Source organism: Ranitomeya variabilis, chromosome 8 (assembly GCF_051348905.1).
Source record: "Ranitomeya variabilis isolate aRanVar5 chromosome 8, aRanVar5.hap1, whole genome shotgun sequence".
Taxonomy (NCBI): domain Eukaryota; kingdom Metazoa; phylum Chordata; class Amphibia; order Anura; family Dendrobatidae; genus Ranitomeya; species Ranitomeya variabilis.
The window spans coordinates 53,910,989-53,934,835 of record NC_135239.1 but is presented as its reverse complement, the minus strand read 5'-3'; the positions used below and the strand labels follow the sequence as shown (position 1 = coordinate 53,934,835).

General features: G+C 44.1%; 1 protein-coding gene across 1 annotated transcript in view; it reads right to left on the bottom strand.

Moving 5' to 3' along the window:
- Positions 1-23,847, bottom strand: part of ABCA4 (ATP binding cassette subfamily A member 4) — a 218,507-nt gene that overhangs the window by 61,621 nt on the left and 133,039 nt on the right. The window contains exons 16-22 of the mRNA XM_077277785.1: positions 22,967-23,188; positions 22,604-22,808; positions 7,948-8,031; positions 6,904-6,969; positions 6,462-6,641; positions 2,276-2,459; positions 1,951-2,082 (exon numbers count right to left, since the gene is read on the bottom strand). Coding sequence (XP_077133900.1) covers positions 1,951-2,082; positions 2,276-2,459; positions 6,462-6,641; positions 6,904-6,969; positions 7,948-8,031; positions 22,604-22,808; positions 22,967-23,188 — 1,073 coding nt within the window. The remainder of the gene's footprint in view (positions 1-1,950; positions 2,083-2,275; positions 2,460-6,461; positions 6,642-6,903; positions 6,970-7,947; positions 8,032-22,603; positions 22,809-22,966; positions 23,189-23,847) is intronic.

Sequence of the window (23,847 nt, the reverse complement as noted above, 5' to 3'; positions counted from 1 at the left end):
AGCCAAAAAGTCTAATTCACAACAGATATAGACTGATATGAAGATGTTACAACAAATACTCATTAACTGATATTATTGAGCCTTCTTTTCCGGCTACTTTTATATGTGAATTTACATGCCAAATTTAGGAACATTATTGATAAGTAAATATAGTGCTTGCCATTATTCCTGTGTATGTAGTCTTATTACCACAAAAAGGGATATTAGGCAGAAGTCCACCTGATAGAATTTATGCTAACTAATATTCATTTTATCAGCATAATATAATTTTTGAGCTGTGATGCTTCATGGCTTGAGACACCTTTTTAATTTATTTTTATGTATTTATTGTATTATTTCTGCTAATTAATAAAGATTTAATTTTTGTATATTTTATACTTATAAGACACTTCTTGACCCTGAAGGACTCATGGTCGCAGGGGTCATTATAGTTCTTCCTACATGATGTGTCTGGTATCGCAGCTCAACTCCAGTGAAGTGAAGGGGCAAAGCTGCAAGGTCAGACATGTAGACCTGTAGACAGGTATGGTGGTGTTTTTGAAAGAATGCAGTCATGTTTTTTCTAATATTGGACAACCTCTTTAAAAAGGATTGCACCTTATTACCTGTCCTGTAAATAGTTGATAATTTGTTCATTTCTGATTGTCCCATTGCTGAGATTCCATTGATCACGAGAACACGCGTCTTGATGCTTGTTTTTATGAATTGTTACTTAATGGGGATGTACAAAGATTGCATACTGTGGATAAATGATGAGTTACTGATCTCTGGATGACCCCGTGCTTACAAGAATGGGAGTCCCGAATCCTCAGATTGAATGGATATATCAAAGCAGGAATAGAGAGAATTGGTGGCTGTAGGCTCATCTCATAAGGACTCATTCAGACGTCAGTGATTTTTACGTAAGTAAAAACCGGTCCAAGTTTCATAAGTGTTTATTTTTTTATCAGAGTTTAATCAGGTTGTGTTATTGCCCTCAAAGTTTGATCAAAATTTCATTAGCTTTTGTTGGATGAGAAATAAAAAATAAGCATTCTCTATCTTTTCCTATCTGGAAGTCCATAAATAATGGTCAGGACTTGGATGGCATCTGAGTTCTGTCCGATTTTTTTCATGGACCCATAGAATTGCATTGCCGAATTTGAGCCAACGCTCAACTCAAAATCGGACATCATTTTGCCTTTGTTCTGCCACTAAAACACGGACATGTGAACAGCCCCATTCACTATTATAGGTATCCGTAAAAACATGGATAGTACTTGCACAAGAGAAACGCATGTGTGAGTGAGCCCTAGGATACTGTGCAAAATAATGGGCACAAGTGCATGGAACGTGTTAGAGTCAATGGATTGAGATGCCCCAGCTGTGAGCATCTAGATCCCGGAATGGTATCCTCCCTTCTAGACTTCTATATCCCTAAGGAACATGAATATTATATGGAAAGATCCACAATGGTTGGAATGGTGGTGGTGCTGCTGGGTCATCCTGTGTTCCTGCTGTCAGATTCCAGTGGATTTGATCTCTATTGCAAAGTGGCCAGTGGCCTTCACCCAATAATCCAAAAGGAAGTTCTTCTATTGTGAGTGGTTACAGTCATCATATCGATCCAGCAGCGGCATCACTGATCCAACCATTGTGGATCTTTCCACATTATATCAGTTTGAATGGGTCACCGGTTGAGCACATGTTCTGCTACCTCCATTAGTCCTGTAGGCTTTGAATGGAATGAATGCTGCTCCATTCAAATAGGGAACTTAGCGGTTTATCATGCGAACTGTTGTCCCATTCAAAGTCTATAAGCCTACTGGAAATGGCCAAGTACTAAATTGACCTCCGTTCATTAAAACTGGGAAATCAGGATCTTCAATCTTGTGATCGGTAGCAATCATCTCTATAAGAAAAAAGGTAGTTGATTATTATATGATACTTTGGGCTTCTTTTATCACTTACCGATGAAAAAGAATATTGTGCTGGGGACACATGCCAAGACTTTGCTTGATGGAATCCATATGCGTCTGAATATCTCTCCCACGGACCCACACTGTTCCAGATGTAGGTGGAAATAATCCTGTTATTATAGACCTAAGTGGAAATAAAAGGTAAAGAAATAAATACAGTCGTGCAAGAAATTTAGCCTGATTAAGGAGACAGAAAATGTGTTTAATCGTAACAACGCTGATCTCTGGAGGGAACAGCCCAGATAAGTACTGCTGAATGATAAAGGCTCGCCAATATTACTGATGGGAGAACAGCATGGAAGAATAGAGACACTTACAGCACTGTCGTTTTCCCAGCTCCATTATGTCCTAAGAAAGCAGTAATCTGGCCCTCATAAAATGTGATGTTCATCATGTCCACTGCCGGCTTGTAACTATTTTGATAGACTTTCACCAGATCTTGAACACACACTCCAGGGATCATCCCAGGGGGCTCAGGTTCAAAAAAGGGATTTTCTAACACTGGAATAAAGATAATAAATGTTTTTATATTAAACTTACATTCCTAATAGACTACTCATAGTTTCCAATCATTCTTATCATTATCAAAACCTGAACTCAATGAGAACCTATCAGCATGATTTTGTAATATAAAGTAAAGACATTGATGTAGTGGTGCTATAATACTGAATAAATTGATACCTTTGGTGATGGAATTCACTTTCTGGTTCTTCTTTAATCAGCATTTGAAAATTTCTGCTAATTAGATTTCGGTGCTCAGGGGCCGGACTGTGCACTGAGTCTTCTCCTCCCTGTCTGTGATTCCCCGGCCCCTCTGCCCACCTCCAGTCTGTGATGACATGATCCCTCCACCTTCCTCCAGTCTGATACAACGGCCCCTCCGCCTGCCTCCAGTCTGTGATTAAATGATCTCTCCGCCTTCCTCCAGTGTGATACCCCGGACCTTCCACCTACCTCCAGTCTGATACCCCGGCCCCTCCACCTTCCTCCAGTCTGATACCTCAGCCCCTCCGTCTGCTTCCAGTTTGTGATTGACCCATCTCTCCACCTTCCTCCAGTCTGTGATGACAGGATCCCTCCACCTTCCTCCAGTCTGATACCCTGGCCCCTCCACCTGCCTCCAGTCTGTGATTACAAGATCTCTCCACCTTCCTCCAGTCTGATACCCCGGCCCCTCCACCTGCCTCCAGTCAGTGATTACACGATCCTTCTACCTTCCTCCAGTCTGATACCCCGGCCCCTCTGCCTGCCTCCAGTCTGTAATTACACGATCTCTCCACCTTACTCCAGTCTGATACCCCGGCCCCTCCACCTGCCTCCAGTCAGTGATTACACGATCCTTCCACCTTCCTCCAGTCTGATACCCTGGCCCCTCCGCCTGCCTCCAGTCTGTGATTACACAATCCCTCCACCTTCCTCCAGTCTGTGATAACCCGGCCCCTCCGCCTGCCTCCAGTCTGTAATTACACGATCTCTCAACCTTCCTCCAGTCTGATACCCCGGCCCCTCCACCTGCCCCCAGTCAGTGATTACACAATCCCTCCACCTTCCTCCAGTCTGATACCCCGGCCCCTCCGCCTGCCTCCAGTCTGTAATTACACGATCCTTCCACCTTCCTCCAGTCTGTGATAACCCGGCCCCTCCGCCTGCCTCCAGTCAGTGATTACACGATCCTTCCACCTTCCTCCAGTCTAATACCCCGGCCCCTCCGCCTGCCTCCAGTTTGTGATTACACAATCCCTCCACCTTCCTCCAGTCTGATACCCTGGCTCTTCCACCGGCCTCCAGTCTGTGATTACATGATCCCTCCACCTTACTTCAGTCTGATACCCCGGCCCCTCCGCCTGCCTCCAGTCTGTGATTACACTATCCCTCCAGTCTGTGATAACCCGGCACCTCCGCCTGCCTCCAGTCAGTGATTACACGATCCGTCCACCTTCCTCCAGTCTAATACCCCGGCCCCTCCGCCTGTCTCCAGTCTGTGATTACTTGGTCCCTCCACCTCCCTCCAGTCTGATACCCCGGCCCCTCCACCTGCCTCCAGTCTGTGATTGCCCGATCCCTCCACCTTCCTCCAGTCTGTGATACCCCACCCCCCCGCCTGTCTCCAGTCTGTGATTACTTGGTCCCTCCACCTCCCTCCAGTTTGATACCCCGGCCCCTTCACCTTCCTCCAGTCTGTGATTGCCGATCCCTCCACCTTCCTTAAGTCTGTGATATCCCGGCCCCTTTGCCTGTCTCCAGTCTGTGATTGCCAGTCCCTTCACCTTCCTCCAGTCTGAAACCCCGACCCCTCCGCCTGCTTCCAGTCTGTGATTACCCGGTTCCTCCGCCTGCCTCCAGTCTGAAACCCCGACCCCTCCGCCTGCTTCCAGTCTGTGACTACCTGGTTCCTCCACCTGCCTCCAGTCTGTGATACCCCGGCCCCTCCACCTTCCTCCAGTCTGAAACCCCGACCCCTCCGCCTGCTTCCAGTCTGTGATTACCCGGTCCATCCACCTTCCTCCAGTCTGACACTCCGGCCCCTCCGCCTGCCTCCAGTCTGTGATTACATGATCCCTCCGCCTTCCTCCAGTCTGTGATACTCTGGTCCCTCCACCTCCCTCCCATCTGATACCCTGGCCCTTCCGCCTGCCTCCAGTCTGTGATTACCCGGTTCCTCCACCTTCCTCCAGTCTGACACTCCGGCCCCTCCGCCTGCCTCCAGTCTGTGATTACCCGGTTCCTCCACCTTCCTCCAGTCTGTGATACCCCGGCCCCTCCGCCTGCCTCCAGTCTGTGACTACCCGATCCCTCCACCTTCCTCCAGCCATTAGAAAAGAACGGCAAAGCAGATTTCTTCTGTACTACAGCATGTCCATTACAGCCATGTCCTTACTTTACATTACAAAATTGTGCTGGCAGGTTCTCTTTAAGGAATTTCAACAAGCAAAATGAATTCCCAATTAGAAATTGATCTATGACTCCAGTAAACACATTGCTGACCACATTGAATACAATAACAACTAGTAGTGGATGTGCACTAGTGTATTGTAGGCTAGACAGACATGATACAATTTTAAAAGGAACAAAATACAAATTGGGATAAAGGATAACTTAATTATCGCTGGGGCCCCAACTGCTGGGATCCCAAGCAACCCTGAGAATGGGGCATTAAAATCCCTGTGCAGAGCTGAGTTGCACTTCTATAGAGCTCACTCCATTCATTGTCTATGGGACTGAAGAGTGCAACCGCCAGTCCCTCAGACAATGAATGAAGTAGAGGCCGTGCATGCCCACTGACACTCAACTAAGGACTGTTCTGTAAAGCTCCTTTCTTAGGGTTGAATGAGGATGAATGGGGATACTAGTGGTCAGACTCTAAATGATCACCAAGTTATTCCTCTCCCTAAGTTTTGGAGATAAACTTATTTTTGTTGAATAACCCTTTAATTCCTGCATCTCAGTAATGCCTCTGTTAGATCAGACAATAGTTGTTGTCAATACAAAAATAGCATTTTATTGGCATCCTGAGAATGTGCAAATTACCCTAACTAGTCCAGTTGTTTTCGTCTTCATTGAGGGCAGTCGGCACCGTATGCATTAATCATGCGTCCCGACGTGTGATTGAATTTCTCTTTGATTGTCCACTCATTACAAAAGTGCTTGAAATTTTGAGCATGTGACCCAAACTCCATTCTGCCCTGAGCATAGGCAATGAGATGATGAGGCCAGGGAGAGTACAATTGGCATCATTGTGCATGCTCAGAGAAGCAACATGCTCAGTGAGGAGAGGTGCCCAAGAAGGAAGGATACCCATGGAGGAAGGAAGTGTTCTGCCCGCGCAAGATTTTGCACTTCTGAACAGACATGACAAGAAAAAATGTCAATCATACTGGGATGGGGAGAGGGTGTGATTAAAGCATTTGGTGCCAGACTGCTTTATGTGAAGAGACTCCCTCCGACACTGATCAGGTGATTTTGCATATGTCTAGAACAACGTTAAGTTGATTTTTGCAAGATATTGTTTCCTAAATAATTGTGCTTATTGTATAGAAGACAATGATCCTGATTCATCAAGACCGGCGATTTTCTTGCTAGCCTTGATGAGAGCACATGGTGGAGTCAGACACTCCTATTTCATGAAGAGATGCCGGCCTGTTACAAGCAGCGTGCGCCTTTGTGCGCTACGCCCAAAATCTTACTCCAGTCAGGTACTGGAATGAGATTTGTAGTGTATGGAACGTCACAAATCATCATGAATTCGACGAGCTGTGTTGTCACCCTCCGCGCCCTGTCCCACCCCAGCGCCACTTATTTTAGCTAAGAGAAAATGGCATGAAAATGCCAAAAGTCACAACATTTGGGAGCAGAATTTTGACTTGAAAGCTTTGATGAATCGGCCCTGTGTCTGAACAAACGTCTTAACTGTTACAATTTCCATTTTGCAAGATTTCTACCACAAGAAACAACCTTCGTATGCTGCTGTAAGTCAGGTTTTATTCTGCATTCACTCCTTTTTACCATCGGTCATCTGATCCTTGTCCTTTCTTTCCTTCTCCTGTTCATCCTTCAGTTGCTTCTCCTCTTTGTCTTTTTCTTTCTTTACTTTATGTTTGCATCTGTCTATAACTTTGTTATCATGGGCTTCTTGTAGATTTTCCACTTTTTCAGATAAGGTTTCAACTTCTTCTTCAGACTTATCTGTAAATTATAAAGGTACCAAAACATAGGAAACATATCAAGTACCGTAATTTTAAAAGTTTGAGTTCACATGACCTCGATTATCGAAAAAAAAAAAGTGTATCTTAAATTTACAAACAAATGATCGACTATTGGCAATTGTATTCTTCCTCATGTCATTTCTGGAACACAAATCGCCATTGTAAAGAATAAACATGAATAAAGTGCCCCATTATCTATGACAGAGTACCTTAGTCTACAATCTGTATTTTTCAATCCTTACCTTCCGCATTTCCTTGATTATCCCCCTCATTTTCATGGACCGAAAGTTCTGTTTCTACAGAATCAGCTTTGGGTTAACAATGAAACATAAAAACATAGTGTAAGAAATTGAAAAAAATTCTAATGGTTTGCAAAAGTGATGAATTAGAATATTTTTATGTGCAGTATATCATTTATACATGAATGGGGCTATAACGCCCTAGCACGGTGGCATCGCTTGAACTTTAGAACCAGTTTGTTGCTCCAAAGCTGTGTCTAAAAATCTTTTCCAAGGCAAAGTGACCTTCTTAGAAAGCTCTCTGGAATCCAGTAATTTGGGCCCAAGCCCCATTAGGCCCTTAGTTACTCCCACGTCTCTATTTTTCTCAACTGAAACTTCAAGAAAATATTCCCAAACACATGTCCCGCCAGCCCCTTACCTAACTACTCTTTTCGTCTTTTTCCCAACTTTTATAGAAAATTCAAGAAAAAATTCCCAATCACAAGCACTGTCTTGTGATACAAAGATAAGAAAATAAATGATGGGTTGTCTTAAAATCTTTTAAAAATAACAAATTTAAACAATAAGGAGCAGGGACCTCTACTAGAAGAGCATGGGAGTCGAAAGGAACAGCTGGTAGGTATTTATGGGATTATGAGTCAATGGAATGGTGGTGATTGTACTTCTAGTATTACACCGATTGTCAGGAAGGAAGAAAGCTTCTCTTCTGTGACCCCATCCAGAGATTCCACCAACTGATCTCCATAGATATTTCCAATTACATTTGGAACAGCAAAAATAACCTCTTCAGAGGAGCTTATCTTCTTCTACTTTGTGATAGAATTAGCTTTGTTTCATTGCACTTGATCTTTTTCATTAGCATCAAAGTCATTCTGGTGACTCAGCTCCTAGTAATTCCATGATAATAATTACTGGCCAATTAGCAGTTCAAAGCCACTCCATAATATTCCCATTGACTGTACTGGATGTAATCCTTTCTCCAGGTCAGACAATGACTGTACATTGTAAAGTCACCTAACAAGATTAGCACAGGACCTTGCTTACCATCTCCTTGGGAAGGATTTTGAAAATTGCACCAGTATGTCGGTAAAAATGCAAAATACCATGGCCTTGGTATGCCATATTCACCTAAAAAAACATAAAACTTTATATTAGTGGTGAATAGAGATAACAGACTTTAATTTTTTTATTTTGTTGGTATTGTGTAGGACTTCAGCCTGGGATGGGCTGGTGACCGGTGTATGGCAGGAGATGAATTGCGCTGACATGTGTGGTGTGGCATGGACGGTACAGTGTTATACCGTTGTGTTGTAACATTATTGTATAAAGGTACCTTCACACGAAACGACTTTACAACGAGAACGACAACGATCCGTGACGTTGCAGCGTCCTGGATAGCGATATCGTTGTGTTTGACACGCAGCAGCGATCTGGATCCTGCTGTGATATCGCTGGTCGTTGATTAAAGTTCAGAACTTTCTTTGGTCGTCAGATCGGCGTGTATCGTCGTGTTTGACAGCAAAAGCAACGATGCCAGCAATGTTAAACATGGAGCTAACGACCTGTGAGAACGATAAGTGCGTCACCGCTACGTCACAGGATCGCTCCTGCGTCGTTCTGGAGCTGCTGTGTGTGACATCTCTCCAGCGATGTAAACAGCGACGCTGCAGCGATCAGATCGTTGTCGTTCTCGTTGTAAAGTCGTTTCGTGTGAAGGTACCTTAAATCTTCTTGCTGGACCATTTCATGACCAGGCCATTTTCCCTACTTACTGATTCATCACCATTTTGGATTTTATCATACAAGCACTTTTAATGGCTCTAAAAAGAATGTTATTGGTCGAATACGCTTTTTTTTTTTTCCTGATACATGAGGCTTAATTTATGTTACTTTTTAAAGTACCGTACATTTTTCGTTGACTCCAATTGGAGTCTTTAATGACCTTACAATCTCACACAGAGGGGAGTATAATTAATTATACAATGCTATTTTGTAGGAGGTAATGCCCACTAAAGAAACATCCCGGAAAAGTTGAAGTCAGAGCAACATGAAGATTGCAAATACTGAGATGTTACAAAATAAGAGAGAAAACTCTGGATTTCACTTTTAGATATTCTGATAAAACATATGTAGCAAACGTAGGGAATGTTTGCAATTGAAGCATTGTAAGATTTATCCACATAGATCCCAAAGGAATTTCATTTCTCAGGGACCAAGTGCATGGGCCAAAGTGCAAGTGCTTCTGTCAAAAGTAAGAGTCAGTAAAATTTGGGGAGAGACGATTCGTTTGGACTGTATATATTCCGTAGGGGATGGGGAATAGTGGAATGCTATTGGAAATTTTTGATTATAAAAAATGCTTAAAAATAAGTATTATTTGCAAAGATCTTCTTTATCTGCTGGGTTTAATAAACATTACTCCCAGATTCTTAAAAATATTTGTATCCCTCAGTTCTGGAGAAGTTCCTTATAGGTAACTTTACTAAATAATCAATAGGAAAATGTAGTGACTCAATAACAAAGATAATGCATCCATCATATGATTCCATGACCAAACAGTCCCAACTGCCTAACTTACATCTTGCTGGAAGTATAGCTATAGTGTTTGTCTAAAGATGCCCATACACCTGGATCATAGAATGAAACTGAAAGGGAGAAGATACGGATTAGATATTAGAAAAAAACTTTTTGACAGTGAGGGTGATCAATGGGTGGAACAGGCTGCAACGTGAGGTGGCGAGTTCTCCTTCAGTGGAAGTCTTCAAACAGAGGCTGGACACACATCTGTCTGGGATCATTTAGTGACTCCTGCATTGAGCAGGGGAATGGACACAATGACCCTTGAGGTCACTTCCAACTCTAACATTCTATGATGCACCGTAGATAGCAGTCCTTCCGACAACTACTCTTGGACTCCCACATACACACGAACACATGGCAGCATGTTCATGTGTTTTCAGTGGGGAAAGAATAGTGAGTAACTGCAATAAACAACTGCCAGCTGTTTATCTCCCAGGAGAATCAGCTAACCCCCAACTTACTGTGTGATATTTATGACCTTGTTTACTTAGTCTTGATTGTATGCATCTGGTCGACCCTTAATTCTCTGACCAAGATGAGCAGAGACCACTCCTCTCTGCTCCACACCTGACCGCACTTAGTTTTCCATATATTGCATAGCACAAGTCCGCAGGACTTTAGTCTGCAGTGTGATTTCTAGAAGTGTGTTCTAAAAGTGTGGATTACATTAGAATTAAAACCTGAATTGAACCTGAAGGGAACTGAAGGTAACTGGCCAGTCACTGTAAACAATGTTTCTGTTTGTTGTCACTTTTACCCCTATAATCTTTCACTTTCTGCTACCTCCCCCAATCCCCACACCAAGTAAGGAACTGTTCATCTCCTCTTCAATCCTCCCCATCCATCTCACCTCCTCCTCAGAACTGTTCCTTAACATACAATCCTCTGTCTCAAAGCACAGGCAGCCCCCTCACGCTCTCTCCTGCTCCCACCTGCTAACACTATCTCTGCTCCTTCTCACTGCTGGTGATATCTCTCCAAATCCTGGTCCTCCTCACCATATTCCCACAGTCATTTCTACCTCCCATCCACGCTCCATCACAAACTTCCGTAACCTCTCTAACCTTATACCCATAAGCCCAGCCCCCGCTTCCCCAGTCCCACTAACAGGAGCTCTGTGGAACGCTCGCTCTGTCTGTAACAAGCTTTCCTACATCCATGATCTTTTTGTTACTACCAAACTTTCCTTCCTCGCCATCACCGAAACCTGGCTCACCCCTTCTGACACGGCCTCCCCTGCTGCACTCTCTTACGGTGGCTTCCACCTTTCTCACACACCCCGCCCCAGCAGCAAGCATGGTGGAGGAGTTGGTTTTCTCCTGTCAGATAACTGCTCCTTCACCCCAATCCCACTGCCACCCTCTGTTACCCTCCCTTCCTTTGAGGTGCACTCTGTGCGCATCTACTCCCCCTCCAACCTCCAACTGGCTGTCATTTACCGCCCCCCAGGGCCAGCCACCACCTTCTTTGACCACTTCACCACCTGGCTACTTCATTTCCTTTCTGCGGACATCCCCACTATCATCATGGGCGATTTCAACATACCCATTGACACTTCCCTCTCAGCTGCCACTAAACTTCTATCTCTCTCTTCCTCCTTCGGCCTCACTCAATGGTCTTCTGCAGCCACTCACAAAGATGGTCACACACTGGACCTCATCTTCACCCGCCTCTGCTCCCTATCTAACCTCTCTAACTCGCCTCTTCCTCTCTCTGACCACAACCTTCTCACATTCTCATCTCTCTCCACTCCATGTCTAGAGTCCCCACCCCACAAACTTTCACACCCTCGCAGAAATCTTAAACATCTTGACCTACATTCATTCTCTGAATCCCTCCTCCCTCTCACAGACATAATTTCCATACACAATGCGGATGACGCTGCCGCTCTATATAACACCACAATAGCTGTAGCTTTGGAATCTGCTGCCCCACTTACACATACCAAAGCTCGCAAAATCAACAGACAGCCCTGGCACACCAGCCTGACCAAAGAACTGAGGCGAGCTTCCAGGGCTGCTGAGCGCAGATGGAAAAGATCCCACTCCAACGACCACTTAATCGCATTCAAACAGTCCCTCACTACTTTCAAGACCGCACTCGCCACAGCTAAACAAACCTACTTCTCATCTCTCATATCCTCCCTGTCTCACAACCCTAAACAGTTATTCAACACCTTCAATTCTCTCCTCCGTCCCCCAGCACCTCCTCCCTCCTCACTTATCTCTGCTGAAGACTTTGCCTCATTCTTCAAGCAGAAGATTGATAACATCAGAGACAGTTTTGGTCAACAAGCCCCAGAGCCCTTCCTCCCAACTTCCCTACCCTCCACCTCCAAAACCAACTACTCCACCATTACAGAAGATCAACTCGCCACTCTACTCTCAAGATCGCATCTCACCACCTGTGCACTTGACCCGCTCCCAACCCACCTCATCCCAAACCTCACCACAATCTTCATCCCAACCCTAACCCATCTCTTCAACCTATCACTAACAAATGGTGTTTTCCCCTCAAGCTTTAAACATGCCTCCATCACACCTATCCTCAAAAAGCCCTCTCTTGACCCATCCTCTGTATCTAGCTATCGCCCTATATCACTTCTCCCCTATGCCTCAAAACTACTGGAACAACACGTCTACCTTGAACTGTCCTCCCATCTCTCTTCTTGCTCCCTCTTTGACCGCTTACAATCTGGCTTCCGGCCACACCATTCCACTGAAACTGCCCTAACTAAGGTCACCACTGACCTTTTAACCGCCAAGAGCAAGCGACACTACTCTGTTCTCCTCCTCCTCGACCTGTCGGCTGCCTTTGACACAGTGGACCATTCCCTATTATTACAGACCCTCTCATCCCTTGGCATCACAGACTTGGCCCTATCCTGGATCTCATCATACCTAACAGACCGGACATTCAGCGTCTCCCACTCACACACCACCTCCTCACCTCGCCCCCTCTCTGTCGGAGTCCCACAAGGTTCAGTCCTTGGGCCCCTGCTCTTCTCCATTTACACCTTTGGCCTGGGACAGCTCATAGAATCTCATGGCTTTCAGTATCACCTCTATGCTGATGACACACAGATCTACATCTCTGGACCAGATATCACCTCCCTACTAACCAGAATCCCTCAATGTCTGTCCACTATTTCATCCTTCTTCTCCGCTAAATTTCTGAAACTTAACATGGACAAAACAGAATTCATCATCTTTCCCCCATCTCACGTGACCCCCCCAACGAACCTATCCATTACAGTAAATGGCTGCCCACTCTCCCCAGTCCCACAAGCTCGCTGCCTCGGGGTTATCCTTGACGCTGATCTCTCCTTCAAACCACATATCCAAGCCCTTTCCACTTCCTGCCGACTTCAACTCAAAAATATTGCACGAATCCGTTCATTCCTCAACCAAGAATCTGCAAAAACCCTAGTCCATGCCCTCATCATCTCTCGTCTTGACTACTGCAACCTCCTGCTCTGTGGCCTCCCCTCAAACACTCTCGCACCCCTCCAATCTATTCTAAACTCTGCTGCCCGACTAATCCACCTGTCCCCCCGCTATTCTCCGGCCTCTCCCCTCTGTCAATCCCTTCACTGGCTCCCCATTGCCCAGAGACTCCAGTACAAAACCCTAACCATGACGTACAAAGCCATCCACAACCTGTCTCCTCCTTACATCTGTGACCTCATCTCCCGGTACTTTCCTACACGCAACCTCCGATCCTCACAAGATCTCCTTCTCTACTCCCCTCTTATCTCCTCTTCCCACAATCGTATACAAGATTTCTCTCGCGTATCACCCCTACTCTGGAACCCTCTACCACAACACATCAGACTCTCGCCCACCATCGAAACCTTCAAAAAGAATCTGAAGACCCACCTCTTCCGACAAGCCTACAACCTGCAGTAACCACCGATCAACCAACCGCTGCACGATCAGCTCTATCCTCACCTACTGTATTCTCACCCATCCCTTGTAGATTGTGAGCCCTCGCGGGCAGGGTCCTCACTCCTCCGGTACCAGTTATGACTTGTATTGTTCAAGATTATTGTACTTGTTTTTATTATGTATACCCCTCCTCACTTGTAAAGCGCCATGGAATAAATGGCGCTATAACAATAAATAATAATAATAATAATAATAATAATAACTGCAATAAACAACTGCCAGCTGTTTATCTCCCAGGAGAACCAAAGGATCAGGGATCTGAAATTGAATTGTCTGATCCTTATCTTTCCCAACATCATCAGGAACAATTGGAAGCTCCCAAACACATCACAAGCTCAGCCAGCCCTCCTCAAATCTGAGGGTTTCGACAATTTTACTCTGATGTGCATGGGGGTCTTTAAAGCCCTAATTACAGCTGCAATGAAAATTAGTCACCTCCCATTGCAAATTAGATTTTTTTTGCAACATTTACAAACTTTCTGTTGTTAGCACTAAAACAATCAAACAAGAACAATGTATATGGCTCAGCACAATTAATATTACAAGTGGTTTCTCCAAATTCAGTATAAAAATTCTACTTTTATTGAAACTGCAGTGTCAGATTTATTCAATCCTGTCTTTAGTACTTTGTAAAGAACCCGTTGGCTGTTATGACCAGCTAAAAACTTGATACAATGCCAGACACCAGCTTCTGGCAGAATTCTTGAGGAATCTAAGCCCATTCCTTATGGGCAGTGGCCTCCAGTTTGCCAATATTCTTGGGGTTGTGTGCTGCAACAACCATCTTGAAATCCCAGCAAAGATTTTCTAAGGGGTTTGTGAATGATCCACATCTCACCACATCACCTGACATCAATATTACATCAGCGGGGTCACATGGAAAGGTTTCCTCACTTGTACCAACATGACATTACACACCCCTGGGAACACATAAGGTCAAATTGGTACAGTTTTACACAAACACCCCCTGTCACATGGGCCCAGGGAGGCATGGGGTTTGAGAGGATGTGGCCAGACTGAGAAGTCCCTTTCATTAACCCCAGTGAAACAGCACCTGATCAGCTCGGTAGGACTGCCAACAGTTCCTCGGTTGATATACGCCTGGTCCGTTAACAGGGTTAAATCGTGCCAGAGACCAGCCCCGGTAGCATGGAAAATTAATACGAGAAACAAACATGTGGATTCCTTAGTAATGGGAGCGTCCTCCCTAGATGGCAGTCCCCCATGTGAGCCCGTCGCCGTGTTCCAGCGGTAGCCTCGGCCGATGGCGCCGCTGTCAGCGTAGCGAGGTTAGCAGGGGGCGTGGTATGGTGGTGACGTCACCTGTCCGAGTAAGACGGACGTATGCAGGGGCCAATCCCGACGCGTTTCGAGGGAAACGTCCCTCTTCCTCAAGGTACCTTGAAGGACTTTGGTCTGGTCCAGAGATCATGAAAATGAAACCGGTGTGTGGCTAGGGTGAACGATAAGCTTATATTCTCCTTATAAAATCCTAGCTGTCTAAACAAAGCAGACTGCATGGTTTGAATTCTAGCTAGCTGGTGGGAATGTGAATTCTGTTTTTGCAGCTGAAAGGAGGGACTACCTGCAGATTCACGTGTCTTGTTACAGTTACACATGCTTACAGAACAATTGTAAGCTGCCATTACATCCCCCTATCCTTCACAGGGTTCAAATCAGGCGACTGGCGATCATTCCAAACTCTTCAATTACTTCTTCTAAAACCAAGCCTTGGTGGACCTTGAGTAATGTTTGGGATCTTTGTCCCGTCGGCAGGTCCAATGATGCCCAAGCTTTAGGTTCCTCACAAAAGGCATGATAAATTCTCCTAGGATTTCTTGATACCTGGTAGAATCCTTCTTACTCTCCACAACCTGCAGGTTTCCAGGCCTAGAGGAAGAATGGATCCATGTAGCACCGCCATGCTTCACTGTAGGCATCACTGATCCACCGCCATGCTTCACTGTAGGCATCACCCAGCTACCACTATGCTTCACTGTATGTCATCACCACACCATCACCATTATTCACTGTAGGCATCATTGAACCATCCCCATGCTTCACTGTAGGCATCACTAAGCCACCGCCATGCTTCACTCTAGGCATCCCCATGATACCACCATGTTCCACTATAAGCAATGTGTTCTTCTCACCATACCTAATTGGTACCTACCCAACTTTATCTTGTTCCGCTATTCTGTCGCTCCCGTCAGATTTCAGGGAGGGGACTCTGATTGCAGGCGGTGACTTCAATTTTACCCTTGATCCGGAGGTGGATACTTCATCTCAGCATCATTTCCTGCCCCGTAGACGTATCAATGCTTTTAAACGTAGGATTCAGAACCTACGCCTGGTAGATGCCTGGAGAGTCCTGCATCCTACGGATAGGGACTATACGTATTACTCCCCGACTCACTCTTCATACAGCCGCATAGATATGCTGTTAATAAGCCAGCATGCCCTGACCTGACAAGCCCAGGCTTCTATTGGTCACACCGCCTGGTCGGACCATGCTCCGGTGTTTCTCCATCTTATCCCACCAAATGGCCTTCATCGACCATGGACATGGCGTCTCAACGATAACTTACTTAAAGAACCCTCTATGCACTTTGGAGATTAGGAAGTCTATCTCAGAAATTCTAGAAATCCATGAACGTGACCAGATGTCCCTTCCTAACCAGTGGGAAACACTTAACTGTGTTATAAGGGGTCTTTTGATTAAGCATGGCTCTAGATTGAAAAAAGAAAGGGCCTCTCTAATTTCCAGTCTGCTCCAGCAGATTAATATATTGGAATCCTCACATAACCAATCTTTATTCTCTTCTGTGTACGTGGACCTGTTAAAAGCAAGGGAGGAGCTTAGGGTCTTACTGGATCAAAAATATTCCCGTCAAAAAAATCAGATTCCATCGATTTATGTATGAACATGCAGATAAATGTGGCAGGGCATTGGCTAGGGTGCTACATCCCAGAAAGGACACTAGTTATATCCCACAAATCATGCAGATCGGGGGGGCCCACACACAGGATCCAACCCAAATTACCGAATCCTTTCGAGCTTATTATAGTGACCTTTATAATATTAAGGGACAATTCAGGGACATGACAGCTTCATCTCTTCACCTTAAAATAAATGACTATATCAGACAAAACGCCCTTCCAGCTGTCCATCCTGAACTCGCAGACTCTCTGGAGGAGGACTTTTCAGAGGAAGAGATTTCTGCCATTATTAAATCAAATCCTGTGGGAAAGAGCCCAGGGCCTGATGGGTTCACACCAACATTTTATAAGGTATTTAGCGAACAGCTTGTCCCTTTCCTAACAAAAGTCTTTAGTTCTGTGTCAGAGGGATCCCCATTCGTGCCCCAGTCCCTGGAGGCCCACATCAGCGTTTTACCAAAACCAGGGAAAGATCCATTGTTAATTTCCAATTATAGACCCATCTCTTTGATTAATGTGGACATCAAAATATTTTCGAAGGCCCTGGCTAATAGGTTGGCACCTTTGTTACCCGGGGTTATTCATACAGATCAAGTAGGGTTTGTCAAGGGCCGAGAGGCCAGAGATAATACATATAAAACTCTTCTCCTGATGGCTCGGGCGAGGTCCAGATCGCTCCCATTGTGTTTGCTTTCGGTTGACGCAGAGAAGGCCTTCGACCGGGTCAGTTGGAGCTTCATGTCGGCTTCCTTGCATCAATTGGGCCTGGGCACCAAATTTATTGAGAAGATTCTCTCTCTATATAGGGGCCCTACAGCTAGGGTTAGGGTTAATGGGTTCCTGTCCTCCCCTATCCACATCAACAACGGTACACGGCAGGGGTGTCCTCTGTCCCCTCTCTTGTATGTATTGATAATGGAGCATCTGGCAATAGCCATTAGAAAGAACCCCAGCATTCACGGTATTCCAGTTGGGGTAGGTCAATGTAAATCGGCCTTATATGCAGATGACCTTCTCACGTTTATATCACAGCCTCGCATTTCCTTCCCCTCCATAGTCAAAGAATTTGAGACATTTGGCCATCTTAGTAATTTTAAAGTGAATTATTCTAAATCAGAGGCCCTTAATATAACTTTATCTAGAGATGAAGTTCAACATCTTAAAGATAATTTTCCCTTTAAATGGCAGGAAACAGCATTAAGATACTTGGGAGTAACCATCCCGACAGATCATACTAAACTATATTCTTTAAACTTCCAACCCCTTTTGGATAAGACTTTGAAAGACTTAGGTAGCTATGATAAGCGGAAGCTCTCATGGTTCGGCCGTATAAATGCGATAAAAATGGATGTACTTCCTCGTTTCCTGTATATTTTCCAGACAGTTCCTCTAATTCCTCCTCCTTCTTTCTTTTCCAGAATCCAAACAGCCATCTCGAGATTTGTGTGGGGGGGTGGTAGTCCCCGGATCGGCATGGGTACTTTATATAGGCACAAAGGCTCAGGGGGCGCGGGTCTTCCGAATTTCAAATTGTATCACAGAGCAGCGCTATTGACACGCATGCTAGACTGGCAGTTCCACAGTTCAGACAAACAATGGGTGGGAATAGAACAAATTAGCTCTACAATTCCACTCCATAACCTTCCCTGGATCAGCCCTAAAAGTAGAGGTCAATTCAGTTCTGAAGCTGACCTCCTTAAAGATACACTTAGAGGATGGGATCTGGAGACCCACAGAGGCTCTCTGTCCTTAGGCAGTGGACCGCTTACGCCTCTCTTCTCTGATCCGGAGTTTCCCCCGGGGGTGGAGAGGGATCATTTTCTTGGGTGGGAGAGAGGGGACAATACCAGATGCTTTCATGTCCTCAAGGGCTTGGCCATGCCCGCTTTCGAATCAGTGCAGCCGTTAGAGGGAGGGGGCCCTTCTGATTGGTTGGAATACCTCCAACTAAAATCCTTCCTCTCGTCTCCAGAGGGCGCAGGCTCATACTCCTCCCTTCCTACGCCGTTTGAAAAGCTTTTCCTGTTGGGGTCGCCACCTGCACATGCTGTCTCCTTAATATATGCTCTTTTGAACCAAAATACCAAAGACAAGTTCCCCAAGTATGTGGAGAGGTGGTGGGGTGAGTTGGGAGTTGCTATATCGGAGGCAGAGTGGAGGAAGGAGTTCGTATGTTCACATAAATTCTCTATTGCCTGTGCCGCACAGGAAAAGAATTACAAAATTCTCACCAGGTGGTATCGCTGTCCTGATGTCTTACACGCCGCTTTTCCCTCCGTCTCCGGTAGGTGCTGGCGTTGTGGAGTAGAGAGAGGTACCATGCTACACATTTGGTGGGGATGTAAGCTTATTAAGCCATTTTGGGATTCTGTCTTTTCCGCTTATCAAGCCATTAGTGGTCATTTGGTGACCAACTCCCCCCAGGTGGCTTTATTATCTATCCTCCCGGGCTCGTTTCGCTTCCAGAAAAAGGGGCTCCTAAGATTCTGCTTAACTGCTGCGCGCACTGTGATCCCGAGACATTGGAAATCCTCCCAATCTCCTAGTGTGTCTGAATGGGTCAAGGAGATGACCAGCCTTCAAAGTATGGAGGAATTGTCCGCTGAGGTTAACGGTTCAATGGAGAAATATCTGCAGGTCTGGAGTCCTTGGATTTTGTTTATGGACTCAGGACTTTCAATCCCTCTTTTCTAAGCCATAAGGAAGATAGATTGAACAATACGGGTTAGATGCACGTCATTATAGGGGTGCAAGTTGCCCCCTTCTATATCAGACTCCATGGTTCCTCCCCCTCCCCCCCCCCTTTTTTTTCATCCTCTCTCCTCCCTCATATTCCTCTTCTTAGTCTCATTCTTTCCGTTCGTGTTTATACCATTATTACTTGGAGTGACCTAGCTCCTCTTGTTTGGGTCGCTCTCTTTCAGAGGATACCTCATATGTATCACCAAAGGTCCTACAGTGTCCCTGGATGGGGGATACCTACATCCGCTATGGATTTTTTTTTTTCTTTTCAGATCTTGTTGGACTTGATTGAAAATGATTTTGAGCTGAAAGTTATACTATTTCGGGACTTGTTGGTTACAGGTCTTGATATACAGTTGTATATGAGATTTCTTTTTGTACTCAATACTTTATGTTGTTGAATCCTTTGTTCCTTGTTTGTTTTGAAGTTCTTTTCAATAAAAACCAGATTAAACATGAAAAAGTTACAGTTTTGTTTCATTGCTGTATAGAAAATAATCCCAAAACTTTTGTGGATTATTTATAGGGTATATAGGGTTTTGAGCATATTGAACGCGAATATTTTTGTGCTTTTGGGTCAGTAGAGGTGAACGTCTTGGAGTTCAGGAATGGAAAACTTCAGCATTTAGTATGCATCTTACTGTGAAAACTGAAATCTCAGAGCTTGTAGGTCTTTTGTAGTCACTTGAGGGTTTTGACCACCCACCTACTTAGAAATCCGGTGGCAGATGGTGACAACTTCCTCTTTCTGCTATATCCAGGTCATTTAATCAATGCTTCCATAATTTTGAACTGGTGAACTCTGTTTCCAACTATATCTTTATCCTTTTTCCTTGTTTATGTGAGACAGTGATCCCTTCTCTTAAGTTTCTGGACCACTTTATTGGCAACCCAACAATATTTGTGAACTGGACATGAGCAATGGGCTAAAATTTGTCAGGAACGCTTCCAGAAGCTGATATCTGGCTACGCATCATGTGTGAGGCAAGTCATAACAGCCAAAAGTAATCTAGTAAGTACTAAAGACGCTTGCCATGAAGGGGCTGAATCATCCTGAGCCTGCAGTAGTCATTTAAATTGGAATCTTGTGTGGAATTTGGAGGAACCATTTATTATATTAGTTGTGTTGAGCGATTAAGATTGGTTTATTGCAAACAGCAGAAAGTCTATAAATTTGGCTAATAAACCTAATTTGCAATGGGAGTTGAGTAATTTTGATTGCAACAGCACATGGAGCACAACATGCCCAATCACAACTGCTGACATAATGTTTTAACCTTTTAATTTAAAATATATAGCACTAACCATAGTTGTTGGTTTGCACAGAACTGGCTCACTATCACATTATTTAAATTAGCTTCCCTCTTATGTGCCGCCAAGAGCTGCTCAACTAGCAAAAAAGTTACTTATCTTTTTAATAATTTTAAAACTTGCTGCATCACATTATGTTGATCCTCAGCTCTCAGAAGGCCTAGCAGCCAGCACTAGAACATTAATGACATGCGAGATGAGGTTTTAGTCACATGTTATTAACTTTCAAGCAGTGGGTTTAAAGAATGGCATTGTGATGCCCCATGAGTCCACGGTGCAATGTCTTCTGTGTGTATGATTGACCAATGGATGTTCTTGACTGAGCATATAGGATGTCCCATGGGACCATGTCTGTATGCATATGCAAATGTTTGGCAGGATGTCTGTCACGGCACAGAAGCAAGATATCCTGGGGCTAGGGGCTCCTTCCTTATCACTAAAGCTATGGGCGCCCTAGCTATCCCTGCTCCCCACATTAGTTCTTATGATGAAGATGCCGAGGCCACGTGCCTTGCTAGGCACCTGAATCAGCCCTCATCTCTCCCCTCCACCACCCAGGGAATCGTGGAGTTGTTGTGTATATGAATACACAAAACCAGATTAACAAGGGAAGACGTACAGGGATAAATGAAAAATCAATAATACAAATATGCACTCAAACAAAAGAGTGGAACACTAGGAAGTAAAGGAGGAAAAACCAAATAGGAGAGGATGAGTGTATGCAAACAGACAAATCATCATGCAGTAGTCTGAAAAACACTCCAAAACACCTCCACAAACAACCAACACATCCAGCTCTAACCAGGCAGTGTAGAACTAACACTGGCAATACATGCTTGCCAGAGGTGAGTATATATAGCAGAGGGGAGTGGCCAACACTGAAAAGCTAAGATCATCAAAGCAGAAAGGCCTCCAGGAGCTCTCAACTGAACAGATTAACCCATGCACTGCTAGCAGAAACCTAAACTATTTAATATGAAGGTGAAGTGCTTCTAATCAATCTTCAAAATATTAACAATATATTACTTTATATTTATTAATTTATATTTATTTACAATATATTAACCATATATTTACTTAAATATATTTAGTTATATTAATTTATATTCAAGATATTAGCCATATATTTACTTATATTTATGTATTTACAAGAATTTAATCATATATTTTCTTATATTTATTTTGATTTATTTATATACAAGATATTAACCATATATTTACTTATATTTATTTTTATTTATTTCTGTGCAACATATTAACCAAATATTTACTTTTATTCTGACATTTTTCACTACACACGGACAAGCCGTGAGGAAGGATAGTCAAACATTCCGGAGCCAGATACCAAGAGAGCACATCGTACACTAAAGGTGAAAGACAAAGGTGTAGTCGGGTCACGGTCCAAGGTCAAAATATCAGGAAGATAGCGGATCAAACCAAAGGGGCTAGGCAAATGGATGGTCAGATCAATGTCCAAGGTCTGGCATCATAAAAACAATAAACAGAGCACTGAAATACAAGGCAAACATACACCACTGAGTAAATGCAATGACCGGCAGAGGTCTGGGACTGACAGCTTAGCTAAGTAGCTAGGTAATCACTCAGAACAGGGAACACCTAAAGGAAGCTCAGCACCTCCCAGTCTCAAATTGGAAGGCTGAGCTGTCTATCAAAATACTGACAGCTCAGCACTCCCATTCACTAGATTGGATGACTAAGCTGTCAATCACCAAACTAACAGCTCAGTTTGACCCTGATTCCATAGGGCAGCAAAACTGTCACCGACTGCGTCCAAGACACACAGAGCAGAGGACACATATATTTCAAACCAGAAGAGAAAAGAGGCAGCACTCACCGATCTTCCGAGACAGGTAAATTTATTACTCACAATAAAATCTTCACGGCCGGGGGTGCTGAGATTCTGAGTGCGGCAAGTCTGACGACGGCCGTTTCGCGCCTGACGGGCGCTTCTACGGGTCAGTCGTATCTAGAGACTAGACCTCCACTGCAGGTGAGCAGTGTCAGCTAATTTACAGAGGCGTTGGTGCGGTCTAAACTGTTTTTGTTTCACTTCAATGGACACATATATTTGTCCACTAGAATAATTTGGGTTTGCCGCTGTTTTCGATTTGTCTACCATGTAAATACAAATTTGTCCTATAGTTCACCAAGCTGCTTACCTGGAAACACATGGTCTATATACCATGCAATAATCCAATAGACAAAAGCATCAAAAAGCATCATGATTATGGAGAATAGGAAGCTGTATTCATCTCCCTCCACCGGACTCTTCTGTATGTTGCCAAACTGTAACCCAAGGCCTTGCTCCTCATATCTGGATAAATATTCAGTTCCAAAGCCAAAAGCAACCGGTGACAGCAGACTCTGCAAAACAAATGCAAAGCACAAATAAGAGGAATTAGAAACAATATAATGATTGACTTGTCTAATGTCAAAGAACTTGTATCTGGTACAGCTTTATTTTTGCAAAATCTAAAAATCAGCAATGATTGTGTGCTATGAAAAGCCACACGGGGACGTACTGCCATAGTTTTCAATTTGAAAGTCATGCGGTCCTGCCAAGCAAAGCACAGGATGTGCGGCAAGTAGAGTGTGAAATAAATAACTCCGCAGCAGGCGGCTGCCAGGTTGGCTTTAGAGAAGAAGACACTCATGAGAAAACCTTGCATGATGGTGGACAGCGTGAAAGCCATCAGAAAGAGGAACAGGATTAAGGGATTGCTGTAGTGAAGAACTCCGCCACCCTGCAAACAGAAAAGGAAAACCTATCAGCAGGAGATTTTTTGTTTTTGTATGGAACACAAAAGAATGGGGGAAAATGAGATTTTGACACATTATAGATAAGAAAGGAGTGGAAAGAAAGCAGAACGTCCTGCACAGAACACAACTCATTGGATGTATTTGAGGAATCTGGTAGACTTGTATACACGCGATAGATAAAACCCATATAATAGTTCTCTGTTATAAATTGAAGAACAACGGTGCTATTCTGAATAACTGGTCAATTAAAGATTTGTTGCTATTGAGGAAAGTCATTATAATAAGTTTGTGAAGAAAAAAAACATTTTTTTAATTGTTTCCTAATTGGCCACACCAGGTAGCTACAAAAACAATACCATAGGGATTATGTTAGAAAAATTCCTAAATTAATCTGACTTTTCCGGGGAGGTTGCACAGTGGAGTATAGATGGAAGTATTATAGGTTTAGATTAAATAAATATAATGTACTTTGTATATGCATCGTAATTAGCAAAGTAATTACATTTGTTTAAGTTATGAGTTTGCTGGCCAATCAAGCACAGTGATACTGTTGTTTTTAAACCAGGTATTGGTACTTTTGGCAGTGTGGACAGGTGCCAAGTCCTGCTGGAGAATGAAATTTCCTTCTCCAAAATGGTTGTCG